At 40.3% G+C, this 19,748-nt stretch overlaps 1 protein-coding gene and 1 long non-coding RNA gene across 2 annotated transcripts in view; both read left to right on the top strand.

Moving 5' to 3' along the window:
- The first annotated feature begins 101 nt into the window (after nucleotides 1-101).
- Nucleotides 102-2,623, top strand: LOC6565975 (vanin-like protein 3). Its single transcript, XM_001992561.3, has 2 exons — nucleotides 102-822; nucleotides 1,580-2,623. The coding sequence occupies exons 1-2, from the start codon at nucleotides 117-119 to the stop codon at nucleotides 2,506-2,508; spliced, it is 1,635 nt and encodes a 544-aa protein (XP_001992597.1). The 5' UTR covers nucleotides 102-116; the 3' UTR covers nucleotides 2,509-2,623.
- Nucleotides 2,624-5,066: 2,443 nt separating this feature from the next.
- The window catches only part of LOC122322835, a 49,315-nt gene continuing 34,633 nt past the window's right edge, over nucleotides 5,067-19,748 (top strand). The window contains exons 1-2 of the long non-coding RNA XR_006246880.1: nucleotides 5,067-5,142; nucleotides 19,555-19,557. This is a non-coding gene — a long non-coding RNA (uncharacterized LOC122322835). The remainder of the gene's footprint in view (nucleotides 5,143-19,554; nucleotides 19,558-19,748) is intronic.

Here is a 19,748-nt window from a genome sequence, read left to right on the forward strand (position 1 = left end):
CCCAGTTTCAGTCGCAGTCTCTCCTGCTCTTGGTCTCGGTCTCTGTTCTGTGTTTTCAGTCTTTTGTTGAAAATCAGAGTCGAGGCGAGCTGTGAGCACAGTCTGAAGGGAACATTATGAGTGGCAAGTGGCTGCCGACTTTATTGCAGCTGCTGTGCTTCGCTGTGAGCAGCTGTAGGGCGCTGAGCACCCCTCAATACTACACAGCGGGTGTGATTGAGTTTCGTCCGGCGTTCGGCGCCGGCACTTCCGAACAGTTGCTGGAACAGAATCTCGCCGCATATCTGGAGCTGATTGCGTCGGCAAATGGCACTGCGGATATACTAGTTTTCCCCGAGGGCACTCTCAATAGCCAGTTGCAGTTGACCGTCGTACCGGCGCCGTCGAAGCGCAGTCTGTGCCACGTTGTGGTTGCACCCGCCGATGGGGTTGCCAGATTCCTGCGACAATTGGCCTGCGCCGCCGTCGAGGCGCACAGTTATCTGCTACTCAATGTGAACGAACGGGAGCGCTGCGATCCGCTGACGGACAAAGATTGCCCCGCCCGTGGCTACAACGTGTACAACACGAATGTGGTGCTAGATCGCAGTGGTGCGGTTGTGTCGCGATATCGCAAATGGAATTTGTATCTGGAGCCGCATCTAAACCGCACCAGGCAGCCAGAGTATGCTGTCTTCGAGACGGACTTCAATGTGACCTTCGGGCATTTCATTTGCTTCGACATGTTGTTCTACACGCCCGCTCAGGAGCTGGTCGAGCGCTATAATCTCCGCAATCTGATTGTTAGCAAAATGTTCAAGTCGGAGCTGCCTTTCCTAACCGGTGAGTTTATTGCATATTGTCAGTCGGACAATAATAACAAAATACATATAAAACTGCAGTGGTTGACTGTGAAATACCCTGTATTACGGATCTCTTGCCGATATTAGAAATGTTTGCAAACTCAAACTCGAATATAGTTGCAAATTTAATAATATTAATATGAATATAATGCATTCATAATATTCTATATTATATTATATAGGGATATCTATTGGAGAAATCTATTCTTATTTCTTGTTTATTTGCTTTGCACAACTAACTGTAAACGACCCTTACACATTTTTATGATTAGTATTAGATTAATCTAATAAAAATAGAGAATTCCGTGAAGATTATCAGCCTTGATAACAAAGAAAATAAATACTGTCTAACTATTCCACTGTAATCAAGTAGGAATGATCTAATGGTTGGAGCTCGACTAGGAGATACCCTGATCCCAGCTGTTTAATATATCTAAATCGATGCTTATCTTATTACCAAATTCCCCTTTAATTGGTATTTGCCTCTGAAAAGTAAGTCGGCCGAGAAGAAGAAACTCTTCCCGATCCCATCAAGTATATATATATTCTAGATCAGCAACAGAGATCAAGTTTATTTCATTTGATCGATAACTTAATCTGTTAATTGGAACAGTTTTCTGCTTCAATTGGAACAGTTTTTGGAACAATTCAACGAATGTGGCTTAATTCATTTCATTCCATCTTGCATTAAGTTAAGCAAATAAGCTGCTTGTTAATTCTTTCTTTTGTCTTTGCAGCCAGCCAACTGCAGCAGGGCTGGGCCTGGGCAAACGGTGTGAATCTGTTGGCGGCCGGTGCGAGTCTGCCCCATGGTGGCATCAGTGGCAGCGGCATTTATGCTGGAGAACATGGCGCCCTGAAGCGCCTTATGGTTGGCAGCAATGCAACTGTTGGCGAGCGACAATTGTTGCTGGCACGCGTGCCCCACTCGCCGCTGGTGGAGAGCAGCGACGTCCAGTTGGATGAGGAGCGCGTGGGTCCCGCACAGCGGTCTTTGGCGATGTTGCAACAGCCGTTGCTGGACAAGTTTAATAGTTGGCGAGTGCCGTCGTCGCTCGCCGGCAGCCTGCAACAGAAGCATATTTGCCAAGCTGATCTTTGTTGCCACTTTGAGTGGCAGCTGGCGACCTCGCCGCGAACTGAACGGCTGCCGGAGTACGTTTATCGGCTGGGCGTGTTTGTGGGGCAGCGTCGCTACGAGGAGGCACAGTATAGTGTGGTTCGATTGTGCGGTCTCTTTGCCTGCCGCAATGACAGCATCAGCAGCTGCGGTCAGCTGACCGAGACCCCAACAGCCGCTGTGCAGTTCAACATATTGCGAATTAATGGCAACTTTGTGCATCGCCCGCGTCGCCTTCTAATGCCCAGCACTCTAAGTGCCTCACTCTATGCCCTGCAGTCCAGCGAAATCGAGTGGCAACAGCATGTTGACTCCGACAACAAGTCACATGTGCAGCTGCAGCTGAGAAAGCCCCATGCCCAACTGCTCACCTTTGCTATTTATGGCAACTACTTTGATGAGACACTGCAGCCGGGTGGTGGTGGTGATGGTGATGGTGATGGTGATGGAGGTGCTGCTGCAACAGCAGTTAAAGGTGTGAGTGTGTTGCAGGTGCTGCTGCTGCTGCTGGTGTTGCTGCTGACAAATGTCTTATCAGGGGGCTAACCGCTGAGCAAACACTTTGCTGATTAGCTTGAGTCCGTTTACCGTTAAACGGTTAACGGTTAACGGCGACAAACGTGGCGACTCGGAATGTGTGGAATGGTACATCACATGGAAAGAAGAAGAAAAAAAACTGGAATAATTGAAATGAAACAAGACACAATATTAAACACAGCATTATAAATGTGTAAAGATCAAACAGAATCTTGGTTCTGAGTTTAAAAAGTATTTTCAAAATGAGCAGGTTGATGTGATTATGAAAGTTAGCTTTGTATTACATGGAAATCAGTTTTTAAGTTGCTGCTGTACAAATGTTACCGGGTATCTCATTGTCATAAATCGCTATTTTTTTTGTTTTTTTTTTTTAATGTATTTACATTTTTTTTTAATCTGAGTAAAGAATATCTCTTAGTCAGAGATTTGATATAATATAATCTAATATATTCGTTTGTAAAGACCTTGATAGGTCTGGGTATATGGTATTACTTAAGTTCATTAATAGATATCAATGTATTTAATCAAATTGAATTTGTCAATAAATTATGCAGCCAATATAAAATATAATTCGATTTAACTTGAAAACTGTTATAGTTTACTATGCATTGAAGTAGATGGAATAATTGGCAATTGAAATAACTAAAAGTCTGCAGTCATCGTTGGTCGCAGGCATAATTCCCTTAGTTCACATTCAAATAAATATATAAAGATATGGCTATCAACCTATGTAATTAATCTTTGATATTCTGAGCTGAAAGCTCACTTTAAAATCAATAATAAATTTGAATTAAAAATTATATTAATTACTAATGACTAATCTGCATTTTAATGCCATAAATGTGGAATTTATAATTTTGCAGAATCAGCCGCATTGCAGGATCTTCTTAAGCAAATGGATTTGGTTATTTTTGTCGCCTGGCAGCTCATTAAAAACGAAAGCGCCGCATCCTATTTTGTGAGTGGTTTTATGTGTGTGTGAGTGTTTTTTATGGTGTATTTTGCGGTGCATTCCGAGAAGCTGCATGCTGCATGCTGCAGTTGATGTTGCTGTTGCTGTTGTTATTCAAATAGCGGACAAATTGTAATTAAGTGACACACACACACACACACACACACACACAAAGACAGGCGTGTGTAAGCGAAACCACAGGCTTAATTATTTGGTTATCCGTAAATTGATGGTGAATGTTGGCAGGTGGATTTTGGTGCTCCCATCGAAAATGGTGTCAAGTTCATGTCATTAAGGTGTGATTAACAAAAATTAGTTGCTGCTTAACACAAACACACACACACAATCACTCACACACACACACATATGCACCATAGAGCAACAGTGTCCCTAACCATGTGTGTGAGTGTGTGACTGGAAAGCAGCGCTGCCTCAGCCTCCCACAAAACTTTCAGACGACAGGTGTAAAAGCAGCAAGCAACACATGAAGCTAACTGCGACGCCGGCGTCGCTGCCCATGCGCTCGTGCAGAACGTTTTCATTCATTTCAACTGTTGCGCTCCTCCACACTTGTTAGCACGATGCGACTGGAAAGCCGAAGAGAGACGAAAAGAGGCGGACTGCTTCCAAGCAGTGGAGACCGCACCTGAAGCAAAGGGCCCTACTGTGTGTGTGAGTGTGTGCGTAGATTGTATGAGTGTGTAGACTTTTTAGGCGCCATATGTGTTAGTGTGTGTGTGTGTGTGTGTGTTGTGTTGTGTGTTGTGTAGACTGCGTTATATTTGCTTTAAATTATTCAGCATTTAAAATATTTTATGAAGCACAGAGCAAAAAGCTGCTGCTGCGCTTTTGCCAGCTGAAATGCAATTAAAAAGCGCAGCAGCAGTAACAGCAGCAGCAGCAGCAATAGCAGCAGCGGCAGCTAGCAGCAGCGAAACAGACGAATCAACACGCACAAACACACACACATACCGAACACACACACGCACGCACACGAGGAGCTTCGGCTGGCATTCGTCAGCGCTGCCAGTGGCGCTGCCGTCTTCGACAGCGCAGTCGAAGCCAACGCCAACGTCAAACGCGTTGCGTGGCCGACGTTCGTCGCATTCTGCGACAGCTTTTCGGCGCGCGTTTAACATCCAGTAGGCGTTCAGCCTCCGAGCGGATAACATTGCGTTGTTGTTAGTTCTTGGAGTTAGCCACATTCGTTTCTCACTCAACATTCAACAGCCCCAACTGAAATTCAAACTTCGAGTTCGAGTTCGTTTCTTGAGTCGTGCGTCAAATCAACTAAAAAGCATAGCTTCAAAGCACTTTGAGCCAGTGGACGGACACACGCTTAAATACACATTTTGTAAATTCAAAAAATTAAAAAAAAAAAACATATTTTCGAAATTTTGAATATCGTTTTCAGCACGTGCCTGAAACTCTATCACAAATAGTCGTTCCTCTTTTTTCTTGTTTTTTTTTTGTCTTTTTTTGTTGTTGTTCTTGGTGTTAAATCTACTACAAGTTAAACAAAAAATATACAACAAAAGTCTTTTTGTTGTTGCATCTTCAATTTTTTTCTGTGCGAAAGAGCGAGAGAAAAAAAGATAGAGAGAGAGAAAGAGAAAGAGAGAGAAAGAGAGACAAAAGTGCAAAGAGTGCAACAGCAATTGCAGCAAAGAACAGCGAAGAGAGAGCAAAAGGTAAATTAAATTTTGTAATATTTCAATATTTTCACATTCCAAAAAATGAATGAAAAATCGGTGAATAAAAGTTTTGATGTGAATAAAATTTGCTTTTTTGTTATTGTATTTTTTTTTAATAGTTTTTTGTAACAAAATTTGAAGGTCAGTGCTGGAAAATTTGTGTGGGTGTTCTTGCAGTGCGTGCATAATTGTGAAGGACAGATCCACATCAAGGTGGAGTGAGTTGAAAAGTAAAATTTTGTGGAAGCTCAAATTTAAACGGATGCCTTGCCAAATGCAGTTCACTTAAGACTTGTTCCCAATTACGAAACATGAAATGAGTCAAATAGTGTTGTAAAGTTTTATGATTTTTATGATTTTTACGTTTTTAATTTGTGGAAATTTGGATCTTTGATATGAGTTTCAAAACAAGTGTTGAAAATCAGTCTGAAATCTGTCTTTTTATATTCTTGCAAACGCTATTAATGCCGTGCAGCTTATAACGTATTGAAAGAGATATCTCCAACCCCACATATATATATATATATTCTTGATTTATTATAGCATCACTAGCCGAGTCGATATATCCATTTCCGTTTGTCTACCAGTTTGTTCATATTTCGGTCTGTATGCCAATTGGTAGTTCATTTTCAAAACTTTGCTGACGAAACTTGCAATATTTTATTGCAAAAATAAGATTTAAGCAAATAATACCAAAACATATTTGTGCATATTGAAGCTTTATTTTAGAGTGATATTATTCAGCAGAGGGTTTCCTGAAAATTCCTTTTAATATCAATCAGCATTTGAAATTTCCTTCAAGTTACATTTATAAAATTGGTTAAATTGGCAGAAAGTTTGTGCGCATCTTCTACATTTATTTGCCCATTATTGTTATTAGTTTGACTTCTGTTTTTTTTTTCTGGCAATTTGGGTTTACTTTTGCTAAACTATGTTTTTCTCTTCATTTCTTTTGGGTAACTAATAAAACGCTTCCTTTTTGTAACTAATAAAACGCTTTCCACTTAATGTATTTTCATTTCAACTTTGTCTCTGATTTGCTTTCTTATTTCTTTTCGGCATCCTTTTGCCATTCCCCTTTGTAGTTTGCTTTTGTGTTAACCTTTATTTTTTCGGGGCACTTCCGTTATCATTGGCCAACAACTGGTTATCTGCTGCTTCCCTCAACTGAAGACCCTAAAGATTTCCGCCACGGACACAGCTGCTCTGTGGCGCCATCTGTTGCTGCGATTCGTTACATTTCGGCTTTTTCTTTTCTCATATTCTTTGTTTCTGCCTTGTCTTCTTCTTGCTGCCCGCAACTGATTTGCACAGTCTGCGCTCAATCTTTCAATAATTTATGTACTTTTGCCTGTATCAAATCAATTTTGGCAAACTGTGCGTATGATTAATATTTGAAAATATGTGAAAAACAAAAAGCAGAAAATTAAATCAAAACAATTAGGAACCGTGGCAATCGCAATACCAACGAATGCCCCATACTCTTCTCAGCTATACAACTTTTATTAGTTGCGATTCAAGAATTACAATAAAATGATTAAAAAGCCATGCAGATATTTATTTTTTTCTAATTTTCACAATTAATATTATTTTATCTGCTTTGAAACTCATTGGGAAATAAGGCATTTCTGACAACTAAATTTGTCTTAACGTCACATTGAAATGTGAAAAAATAGTGACTTAAAATAAGTGAAATTAAACAAAATTCAATTGCGTGAAAGCAATGCGAAATGAGAGCAGAAATCGCTAGTGTTTTCTTTTTTTTTTGGAATCTGGAGACCTATGAAAAGACGAGAAACGCTTGCTGGCACCTCCGACGCTGTGCTACATTGTTTTTGCCTTAATTATTGGCCAAACGGCATTAAATTTTCAAGTATTTACTAAAGCTAAACAAAACACAACAAATCTACAACAACAATAATAACAACAACAACATAACAAAAATATAAAGAAAAATTCTTTTGGTCGATTTTTGCTCGATAATTCACTAAATAAACTCGAAACGGCAACTGTTTGCCCCTTGCCCCCAGCCAACCCCTTACCCAATAATGCACACGTTGATATTTCTTTCGAGACGTGTGTATTTGGACCATGTGCCGAAAACAGTTTTCAGTCAGCTTCGATCGCCGAATGGGGCTATATAATAGTATCGATCGTAGAGCGGGTCTCCAACCAGTCAAGCATAAGTATTAATATGTATGTATGTACTCGTATTCATATAAATGCAGTCTGTATTCGGGCATTTGGCAATCGACAGTTTAAATACAACTACACACATAAATATCTATATATCTAACCTCTCTATTAAATAAACTTTTCTCCGAGTTTATATGAATATTTATATAAACTATATACATATATATATATATAGTATATATAGTGATATACACAAATAATTGTATTGTTATGCGGCTAATGAATTGATTTGAAAGCCATTCCGCCAGCATATTTACATAAACAATGAACTTGTTGTCGTTGTTTTTGTTTGTTTGTTTGTTCTAATGAACTTTAAACTTTACCGATTGGAAGATTTGCTACGGAAAATGCGCGCACAAATTTCCGTTTTCCAAAAATGTTCAAGGGGAATGGTATTGGGTATGGGCAAATGGGCAAATTGAATTAGCCGTAAATGTAATACGCACAATAAAGAAGAAATGCCGAGAATTGTGTATCTATTTGTATATACATACAGTTGTATTGTATATATATATATATATATATATATATATATCTGTATATCTGTGTATGTAGATGCACAAAATATATATATGTCGATATCTGTCCGACAAACAGACAGCGACATGTAAACAGAGCCGAGCCAAAGGTAACAAATGGATTTTCAAATAAATTAACTGGCGGTCAATTGTAAACAGCGAGCGAGAGAGAGAGGGAGAGCGACGAAGAGAGCGAGAGAGAGAGAGAGTGACCGAGAGAAAGAGAGAGAGAGCGAGAGCGAAAGAGAGAGTGCATTGCACTGGTTACGGCTAGATATGCGCGGGTGGTTCAAGTATAATTCCCTTCGACTTAAGTCGATTTGATATTTAGCTAATGCATTTTGTGTATATCCAGATCAGATTAAATATGTATAAAAAGGGTATCATAAAGTTGTTGTAGCTGAATAGTTTCTTAGCCAGTGTGCTCGGTTTTAATGCAAAATTAAATATTGATTCCCATTTTGATAACTAAAAATCCTTAGTCGCAATATTCATTTTTAGTTTCTCACTTTGTATGCATTTCAAATATACATATGTGTATTTGTGCAGAGGAAAACTCTTTAACCGTTAAGCCCTGCTTGAAGCTTACGAGCTGAGTTGGCAAAAGTTGGGCAACAATGTGCAAAAAAAATGTGTGCAACAAAAATGTAGCTGAAATTCAACTATTTAAGCATTATTAAAATCCGCATGGAGTCTAAAGGCAGTTAAAAAATGTATTTAAAAAGCAAAGCATTTGGAAACAAACATATTTGAAAATTAGCTTCGTTGTGAAACAAGGTCGTCAGTTTTTTGAACTGCCCTCGAAGAGCGAGTGCAGTTAAGGTGCAGCAGTTTCTGCTGTAACCGCTTCAATATTTGGCTTGATACATTTTTGCGGTTTTTGGCCAAGGTAAAATTGTGAAAATACAGCAGTGGCTTAAAAGTATAAGGAATTATTTATTTAACATGCAACTGAAGCGGCAATGCTCAGAACCCATTCAGTTGCCGCTTGTAGCCACATTATCTACCCGATAGTAAAAAATATAATTAAAATGGATAAATATAAAATGCATACACTCCCAAGAACGTAGTCGTTCATGCTTAAGTTCTGCTACAAAAACAAAAAGGAAAATGGAAAATGAAAAGCAAAACGAAAATGAAAATGAAAACAGTTTGGGTTGGGTAAAAAACTTTCGACAAACTTTAAGAAACTGAACGGAATTTTGGAGGAAATTCCTTTTTGAACATGAGTCGGCCTCTAGATGAATACTGTGTTCATGTTTTGAAATACAAAGCGCAGTCTTAACTCGAGTGCTCAGATTAAATGTTGTTTTTATAGTCGAATAGAGGGTATCTGCTAATCGAGCACATTACACTGTTTTTTTTCTAAATCTGTTGTTAGCATTTCTGTTGTGTTTTTTTTTTTTTTTTTTTGGTTAGCTGGCGATCTGAAGGACGGCTACCACCCCACGAGCATTTCAATTAACGTCCCATGTGGTTCGCCGGGCTATGGAGAAGTTTGCGCTAAATGCGGGTCAGGGGTGTGTGTGTGTGTGTGTGTGTGTGTGGAGGAGGAAGTGGCGGGGGGATGCGGTATGGGAGAACACAGACGTTCCGTATGGACTCAATGCACAGCTAGTTCAGCTAGGTTACCCGAGAGGCAATTCATTAATTACACAATTAGAGCTTGCATTGAAAGGGGGGGCGGGCAGTGTTGGTTGAGGTGTAGTCGAGAGGGGTTTGTGGGTGGTGGGGTTGCAGCAGCAGCATACCACATAGCAATTCATGGAAAATGTTTTTTTTTTTTTTTGTATTTTTGTATTTTCCCCTAGTATTTTCAGTTTTTTGCTCGATATGCGAAATACACAGAAAGTTTACCTTGAAATATGCCATGTCGTTTTGGCAGTCTCCTCCATTCCTCCCTGCTCCATCAGTGCATCAGTTTGCCATTGAGATATGCTGAATACTCATTGGACATCTTGTTTGCCATATCTATATAAAAAAAGTAGTAGTTGTACTTCAAAAACGTTGCCTTATCTAATTTGTGCTGTCAAAACATTTCAAGCGAGTGCAGCACAATTGAAGAAGTTGAACCACTGTGAAATATGAGTATGAGCTTGAGTATAAATTACTAACAGCCAAAGGATACTAGAGCATTACTTGACTCCTGTCAATTGCTATATACTTTAAGACAGATAATTATATATATTGTTTTTGTTAAAATACCAAAGTGCGCAAGTTTAATTATATTCCATTTGCTCGAGCTGCTTGCATTCGCGCTATGTTTAAGTTGAGGGCAGGTTTCTTTTAATCACATTTTTGCCCTATTAAATGGAATGGCCAAGTTCGCTTCTGCTCGTAAATTGAGTCGATCAGCTTCAACTCGTTTGTATCTCGATAAATGTTGAAAATGTGGACCACTTGAGCCCTGCACTTGCTGCGCTCTCTGATAGTCGTTTCAGACACAAATTCAACCAACCAACCAACACCCACCCGGGCAGATGATGCTGCTTCTGATTGGAGAAGCGTGTTGCATTCTGTTGACCATTTGGACTTGTTGTGTGTGTGTGTGTGTGTGTGGGGGTCACTTGTGTAATCTGTGTGCTGCTTTGCTCGTGTCTCAGATGCTGATGCCAGGACTACATTTTGTCTCAGCAAATTCAATATGGCAGCGCATTTCCGCTTTCAGTTAAATGATGCAACATGGCAGCCCAGTTCCTGCCATCCGGTGCACGCAGAAAAATGTGTTTGAAAACTGTTTGCTTGGGTGGAGAAACATGCAGTTCATGGGAAAACTGAAAAGTACTCGGCTCGAGCATAGAAATCTCAATTTGAGTCTAAATTTTGTCGTTAATTGCGCACAAAACAAAACAAATAATTTGTCCTTAAGAAAGGAACATAATTGAAGTAACTCGCTTTAAATGGGCTTTCGGAGTATTTGCAGCTTGAAATTTGGGTTTCTCAAGGTACACATTTTGTTGTGGCAGTGTACACTGTTCCTTTGCCTGCCACATTGTGTTGCGGGGCATCTCTCTCGTTTGGACAGCACGTGGACAGTTGCTGTGTTGACCGTTGCAAACAGTGGGTGGCGTGTGGTGTGTGGGTGACTTGACGTTGCCAACAGCCACAGTTTACAAGCTACCCGACCACCTACCCCCTACCCCACTACCTCCTGCCATGTATACTCTACGCCTACTCGACCCCAACAGGCATATTCCATATTCTTGTTTGTTGTTTGCCATTGCATGTGCGGCCATGTGTAACTGTAACTGTTGCTGTAATTGTGACTGTAAATGCTTGGCATTGGCCCTGGCAACCTCCGCCCACCTTCCACCTTTCACCTCCCACCTCTTACCCACCCACTCATGGCATCCCTCGTTTGCAATTACATTTTTGTGTTTATTTGCGGCTTCTGCTTCAATGCGAAGCCTCCTCTGAAAACTTTGCTTTCTTTCTTACTTTCTTCTTTCTTTTGTCTGCCTAAGCTCATTTTCCAAGAGAAGGAGCTCGGCGGTGGGCCTGGTGGGGAGGTGGGGTCTGGTGTTGATTCTGTTGCGCAGCTTGGCACGCGTTTTGTTAACCGCGAATACATTTTAATTAGCAGCTAAAATATTCAAACTGAAATTTGGCCTTTGCCCCGCGGCCAGGGACAAGAAACAAAACCCAAACCGAACCATCCAAACTCCGTGCCATTTAAATACACCTGCGTGTGTGTGTGTGTATGTGTGTGTGTGTGTGTGTGTGTGTGTGTGTATGTGCAAAACTTTTTGGCAGCCATCCCGAATCCAACTGTAGCTATGAATTTTTCAAGCGTATCCCCTTAGAGAGCCATGTACTGCTCTCTCTCTCTCTCTCTATCTCTCTCTCTCTTTCTCTCTGTGGCAGACGAGCGGTCTCGCTCTAAATGCTTGTGGAAAATATGTCAGCAAAATGTTTAAACTCTCGTTGCCACGGCAGACAGCCCATGAATTTTAATTTTCGGATTTTTTACTCGAGTTGAATTCCTTTTGTATTCAAATGCTTTTCGCGGCAGATCAAACAAAATGGCGTCCCAAACATGTTTGTTCCCAGCACATATTTATGCAGCAAATATGCTAAAAACAAAAAAACGCACCTACAACATTTTCGCAGTAAAGCAACCGCAATATATGCCCCACCCCTCCGCAATATATCCACCCTCTTGTCACCCTACCTGACAAAGATTCAATTGGAGCTGAGCAAAAGTTTGAAAATGCAGGCGGTTAATTAAATTTAACTGGCAATTGAGAATTGAGAAAGGGAAAGAATAAGAGTGAGAGAGAGAGAGTGAGTGAATGGGGGGAGTCTTGTGCTGTATTTAATCGCCAACCCTTACGCAAGCATAATTGATAATATGTAACGCATCAAGTTGCATCAAATCTGAATAATTATTCAGATGGCAATGATATGTGGCTAATGAAAGGACGCCAGAGTGTGGAGTGGTTGGGGCTGACAAAGAGGATTACAGCAGAGCTTAAAGCTAGAAATTCAAATGAATAAATAGATATAGAGCGAGACGCATACAATTTTTAATATATCCCACAGACAGCGAGAGAAAAAATAAATGGTATTATGAGCGAAATCCTTTTAAAGTCAGCTTTCACAAATGTATGTTTCCCACAGAGTATTCCATTTTCAACACAATATTCAAGTCCAGGCAGAGGCAGGCACTCAACTGGATTGTGTATGGGACACCTGGGAACCCAGTTTGCCATAGAAAAAGCTTTGCATGCCAAATAATAATTTTGTGTGTGTATTGTGAAGAGTGCCCTAAGCCGTGTTATATTTACAATATATCATTTTTTGTTTGCTCATGTTCCTTTTAAAGGACCTTGACAACTGTTTTTGAATTCCTACTGATCTTGAGGGTTCTCCGATTCATAGGATCTCTGCAGCTAACTTTCTAATATTTTTCTCCTCCAATACCTTGGCTAATCCTGTTCCACTTTCTATTGTTGTAAATGTTTTCTGAATGTGAATCACCTGCAAATACCCAAGAGACCACAAATGGAATCATTTTAATTTATTGAAAAGACTCGCACAGTATTAACGGCAATTTAATAATAGATTTAACTCCCATATGGGGCATAAAGTGACATAAAAAAGAAATACGCAGAAAACAATGAAAATCGTTTAGTGGAGGAAATTTTCGCGGCCCACCTCCTCGTCACTCTTTGTGGCACTTGCCAACATTGGTTGACCATATTTTGACAACTGTTACCGCAAAAAAAAAAAAACAAAAAGAAACAAATAGAACTAAAAATAACATAAAAAGGAGCCACGAGGCGCGTCCGTGTTTTGGAATGGCGCTTTTGTGGTGCAAAAGAAAAAGATGAACAAAACAAAAAAAAATTGGTTGGCCAGCTGCGGCTTGCGGTAAGCGGCATGTGGCATCCACTTGTGGTTATTGTTGTCAGAACTTTTGCTTTTTGCGTACTTGCGCCACTTGCTGACTGTTATTTTAACCAGCGCCATATACATGTCTGTGGGTGTGTGGGTGTCTGTGTGTTGTGTGTGTGTGTGTGCACTTGTGTGTGCTAGTATGCTACAAGTATTTGCCACATGTGTGGGTATACGCACAAGCAAACAGCTGCAACTGACTTCAAGTGTATCCCGTACAAGGAGAGACGCAAAATCAGGAACAAGTCAAGAATTAATACACATCGCAGTCTAAAAAACAAATTGGCGCTCGGCAGACTATTGTAAACTTTGATTTTTTTTTTCCGAATATGAGCAAACTCTATATGTGGAAAGCTGCATATCAAATGAATTATGTAATTTAATGGTAATCTGAGCAGTGTATACAAAGTTGTTGCCCACTTTTAGGCGCACGTGTTGTGCTCCAAATTAGCAGCATTAAAAGCATTCGTTGCGCTTTCTCGCCTGGAAATTTCAATGCTGTGGACACACACACACACACACACAACGCACACACACACACACAAACACACACACACTTATATATACACAAAAACAAAGAAAAATGCTGGAAATGCCTTTGCCGCAAAAACATTTTTGAAGCTCGCAAATCGAAACTGAGACGTAACTGCTGCTGCTGCTGTGTGTGTGTGTGTGTGCGCGTGTCTGTGTGTGTGTGTGTGTGTTTGCGAGTGTGTGACAGTCTTATACACATGGCTCTGTTTATTTCTGCCATGCTCCCAACAAACCATTTGCAAGCTTTTCAATTTCCTTCTTTTTGCGCTTGTTTTCGATGGCATTTTTTTGGTATTTGTTGTTCTTTTTTTTGGATTTTTTGTATTTTTTGTTCTTTTTGCTTATGTTTTGCTTTTGGGCTAACTTTGTTAACCGATAGCTGGCACATGGGTGTGTGTGTGTGTGTTTGTGTTTGTGTGTGTGTGTCTCTGTGGTTGTGGGTGTGTGCGAGTGCGTTGGCGTATCGTTGGGACAACTGTTGCCACAAGGACATGCTTCACCACGCACATTCCTTGGCTGCTTGTTGATTTCTCTGTCAGCTACTCTCTCCTCGCCTCTCCCCCAATCGCTCCCTCTCTTTCTTCCATTCTCTGTTGCTGTCTCATGGCAAACAATTTAATTTGTTGCCAGCAACAACAACACACAGCTGTTGGGAGCGAGAGAGAGAGAGATAGAGAGAGAGAGAGTGCCTTGCCTAGAAAGTAGCTGAACTTGTAAAGTATACCCTCCCCCCTCCCTCTGACAGAGCAGTTTCCAGCTCATCCGCTTTCCGTTAGTTGCAATTCCTACATTTCGTTGTCAGGCCAACTTTACCGTTGCATTTCTCTTATCCCACTCACAATGCCCACATCAACCTCTTTCTCGAAAACTCAACCAAAAAAATACAAAAAAAATTATTTGTTGTCGTCTGCTAAACTTTTTTCGCTGCTTTTGTTGTTGTTGTTCTTATTGTTGTTGTTGTTATTGTTGTTGTTCTTATTGTTGTTGTTCTTACTGTTTATTACCTGTGCGCAATGCTGAGTGTTTTGTTTATTGCTCCCCGCCCTCCCCCATATCGAAAAGAGCAAAGGTAGCATTTTAGCTCAGTGGGTGCGAGGGGCGCCAGGGGGGGTGGGGTATTTGTCTATGACGCTATGAATTTATTGACTGGCACTTCAACGCTCTGGAATTTATAAATAATATTGAACTGTGGCAGGCTAGCGAACTATGCTCTTTTTTTTTTATCTCTTTTCATTCTGAAGAGGCGCTTCAAAATGTGGCTTCTGGGGGCAAAAGGGTTGTGAGTTTGATTGAATGATTGAAAATAAGACAAGGGCAAATCGAAGCACCGTTATGATTACATTTAAGTGGTACTAACTATAAAAACTAATAAATCAATAAGTACGTGTTTAAGTGTGCAATTTCAAAATATTGTTTATAGATGATTCAGACAAAAATCCCAAAAATTCGTTTCGTTTCAAACCAAAACAAAATGTCTGCGGTTGGCAACTATTCAAGGTTCCTTGTCCAATCCAAATGAACTGATATCATTACTATATCATAAGGACACTCTCTTCATCCTGCATATTATATATACTTAAGCACATATATTCTAATCATTAATGAAACTAACAGTCGAGAATAAAAACTGATGCATAAAGATAATCTACAAAATTGCATTGGAACAAAATGAAAAAAGTGTTTTTTTTATTTTTTTGTATTTTCATTCAGAAAGTATGTAAAAACCTTAAATAAATGAATATCAATCGAGCTCTTTATTCAAAGTCTTAACGCTGAGCTGTTTGCAAAAGCCATTATAGCCAATAAATGAAATTGACAATCGGATTCACTTTCAACGCAAATGTAAATACATAAATACATACCTATATATTTGCACCTCTATTCGCGGCCCGGCCTTTGGTCTCTATCACATTTTGGCCCCTCTGGGAATACAATTTCAGCATAAACTCAAACAACGACAACAATTGTAATTGAGCATTAACATAAGCTGACACCCAACAGCCCCCCCATCCCGCCCCATTTGCGCCCTCGGGCAGCGCTGCCATGTCAGCTCTACCGTCTAAAATCAACCATGCCCCCACTGTCTAAAACCCTTATATTAAAACCCATTTCAATTTTGGCTCCTCTTTTCATTTGAATGTTTCATTTTGAGCGTCAATTTATTGAATTTTAATTAATTTTATTATCAGGGGGATGTGAAATTGGGTGGTGCGATGGTTGTTGTTGGTAGTGGTGCTTGGAGCGTAAAGCTCTTAGTGATAGCATCGTTCCACGCCCACTCGACTGTTAAATGGGGCGTAGATATGCGAATTTTATACAAATGCGAAAAATTATGGAAACTGTTCTTGTTTTGCCGCATCAACATAAAAACAAATGTGTGCGGCTCAACGGGGTTGGGCCGGAGCATAGTGGCAGGGGGTGTATGGAACAGCAGGAGGAGTGGGTGTTTTTTGTTTTTTGTTTTTCGTTTTTTTTTTTTGTATTTTAAGTTTCAGCTGCAGCCAAGGTCAAAACAGTTGTCGGCAAGGGGCCCTGTCAGTAGGAGGCTCATTATGCCAAGCCTCCGCGTCTTATTTGCCACTTGGCATACATTTGCCAATAAAATTAAAGAGATGGAAAGAGAGTAGGAGAGACAGACAGAGAGAGAGAGAGAGAGAGAAAGAGACAGCTGCTTAGGGATAAAGACAGGTAGACAAGTTTGGGATTCGAGCATACTAAAATAAGAGCTGCAGTTGGGAAACCATGTACGGAAATTCAGGCAAGACAACTCGTGGCTTTTCCCATACAGAAGAAAAGAAGCTTATAAATAGTTGAAAATTAGCTGAACTTAGGGGTGAGAGGGGTATAACGAGCATAAGCTAAGCAACTTGAGAAGCTTTTGATATGTCAGGTCCCCCATCATTTCTCGTCTGTCGCTGTTATGTTACTCGTTCTGTCTACTCTCTACTCGCTAGTCACTACTCGTTACTTGTTACTAACCACTCGCTACTCGCTACTACTTCAACTTGCTCGCTTTAGGCCACTTGCTTTTATCTTTTCGCTATTCACTTCTCGTCACTCGCTACTTGCCACTCGCCCGTTGCTCAGAAAACTGACTAATCCCATTCAAAGAGCAAAGAACTGTTGCAGCTAGCAATATCGAGAACAGGGCCATAACGCAGCGGACAGTGGGTGAAGAAATTGTTTTTATTTTATTGCCTATTGGCTTGTGGAGAGACGGAAAGTTGTCGGCCACTTAAACTCGATTTGTCGCCATCACGTGGCCAATTAGCACGCAATGCACATAAAAACAACAAGAGAGGAATATAAAACAAACAAGAAAATGAAAACAAAAGCCCAAAATAGCAACAACAACAACAATAAAAAGAAAGAAAGAACAAATAGAAGAAAAAAAGAAATAAACAAATAGCAACACGTTCCCGCCGCTTCCCTCTGACCTCTCACCCGCAGCCCTATTGAGTTGCATGTCTGTTGGCCATTGGATTGGACGTGTTGGAAGCACTTTTTGGGGGCACTTCAATCACTTCATCATAACCCGAATTTCAGGGAGAAACGTAGGCAGCATAAAAACGCCAAATGAAAATACGCAAATGAAATTGGGCTTAAGTGGGTTACAGACAGAATGGATGGACAGAGAAGTGGGCATAGAACTCGGGCTTACAAATTGGCAATATTATGGGGCACAGCACAGGAGCACACAGCAATGAAACGAATAAAAATTGAGTGGATCGCCTGAAGTGTGCATGTGGAAATGGTAAACTATATTCAAGAGATGGGGAAGAAGTAAAGGACTTGACTGAAAGTCAAAGAATCACAATTGGAATGAACGAACAACACTTACAAAAGGCTAGTGGTAGCAAAAATGATAACAGCCTTAATAAAACAGTTAAAGCCATACAAATATGCAGCTGGAGGAATGCACAGACACTGAGGGAATAGAAAGAGAATTCAAAAATTGAAAAGGCTTTAAAGAAAACAAAGTTATTATGAAAGAAAATCTGTTGTATACTGAAAACAATTAATATGAAAAAAATGGAGTTGTTTAAGTTGCGATATGTTGCAAGAAGTAATGGAAAAATCTTGTATTTATATAATATTTAATTGAATGTTAATATTATCGATCGAATATTATTTGATTTCGAGTTTCCTAGTTCGTTCTCACTTTTTACAGCTTTGTCAACGACTTTCCGCTTAAGATTGCATTTAAGATTGCATTTAAGAGCTTAGCTTAAGATTTGTCGCTCCGTTGTCCAATCAAGTGACCACAAAATGTGTTTGCGGTTCATTGAGCCCATAAAGTGGTCAGCAATAACCATTCGACTGCACCGCCCTTTTGCCCAGGGGCGTCGTAGATTGCATTTGTCTGTGTCCCGTTGCGAAACCGTTTCTGTGGCTTCTCTTCAATTTCCCCTTTTCGATGTTGCCTTTCTTAACCAGTTTTCACAATTCTCTCTTTTGTTTCCCAAATTGTTTTGCTGCCACCAAGTATGCCATGTGGCATCCGGCATTTGGCACTTGTTTTTTAGACTTGCCTCAACTTCCGGCACGACAAACTGCCAGCTGCCCGCCGCTTGTTCTCACTCTCTGCTCACTCTCCCCTCCCCTCCTCTCCGCCCCCACACCTTACTCATCGCCTACATCGCTTTGCAGCACATTGGAAATGCCGGCAAATTTACGCGAATTTCCGCTTGACGGAAATGCACAAAATGAAATTGAAAGCTAAACGCGAAGGCTATGCGGGCAGGGTTGTATGAGAGGTATGCGTGTGTATGCGTCTGTGTGTGTGTGTGTGTGTGTGTGTGTGTGAGTGTGTGTATGGCACACAATAAGCACCGACAACTTGAGCTGTCATCATCACATGGACAACAGCTGGCAACAACAGCCCCTTCCCCGCCCACTCATTTACCTGCCGCTTTAGTTTTTTAGTGTTGTTGCTGTTGCATTTTAGTGACTGGCGCTTGGCATTGACAGTCAGCGAGATAAGGCGACCTCTTTTCGCTGTTTACCTGTGTGTTTACCTGTATGCGTTCAGTTATCTGACTGTTGAGTGTGGAGAAATAGTGTTTACTGAAACCATTATGCCTTGAAATTATTGTATCGATTAATGACAACGGTTCTGTTGTCTTCATCATTTCAAGATTCAACTATATTTCATATATATATATATATCGTATATATATGTATATGAAGTTTACTTGGTTCTAAATACTTGCTAGTGTTGACTGTAGAAAAATGCTTATAAGGGATATAAAAGCAGCTTGCTGAAGATGGTCATCAATCTATCCCTATTCTTATATGCCTTTCCACTTGTATTTCGAAAATTATTCTTAATTGTTGCTTTCATTTCAATATGCAGTTGTACAACCAGTGAATTTTAATCATTTTACACAGGTTTTCGTCTATTTCTTTTGGAGAATCGAGCACGCAAAGCTACAGAAGACGAGGGAGAAGCAAATTCTATCAAAATGCATGCATTTAAATGCCAGTAAATAGTGTTTATGCAAGTGCAGTGTGACCGCCTTTTGTGTGTAACTACGCAAGCCACAACAACAATACAGTTTAGGGGTTTAATGGGCGCCACTCAAAAGTATGCAATGGAAATTGGCACGAAATGGCAAGTCACGTGAAAGTGAGGCAGCAGAAAACCAAAAATAAAATGAAAATAGGCAAGGAAAGAGGAGAGAGGAAGGGAGAACAGAATAAATCAAAAAAAAAAAAATAAAAGGAAAAATAAAAAGAAAATGAAAATGAAGCTTGTCATAAGCAAGTCAAATGGTCGCCTGTCGGCGTCGAAAAATATCTAAAAGTAATCCGCTAAAGTAGTTTCACAGTCAACTATCAAAGGAGGGGGGAGTGAGAAGGGGATTAGTTTCACAGCTTACAACAATTTGTTGCGAGCAGCAGTCAAGCAAGCAACAAAACAAAACAAGAACAACAAAAATATTGCTCATATTGCGC

The sequence above is a fragment of the Drosophila grimshawi genome, unplaced genomic scaffold (genome assembly GCF_018153295.1).
Source record: "Drosophila grimshawi isolate 15287-2541.00 unplaced genomic scaffold, ASM1815329v1 contig_848, whole genome shotgun sequence".
NCBI classification, from domain to species: domain Eukaryota; kingdom Metazoa; phylum Arthropoda; class Insecta; order Diptera; family Drosophilidae; genus Drosophila; species Drosophila grimshawi.

Excerpts from the sequence above, each read along its gene's own strand:
- LOC6565975 (XM_001992561.3), top strand. The coding sequence starts at position 117 with ATGAGTGGCAAGTGGCTGCCGACTTTATTGCAGCTGCTGTGCTTCGCT. Across the intron at positions 823-1,579 it reads GGAGCTGCCTTTCCTAACCG|CCAGCCAACTGCAGCAGGGC; the intron begins GTGAGTTTATTG and ends TTGTCTTTGCAG.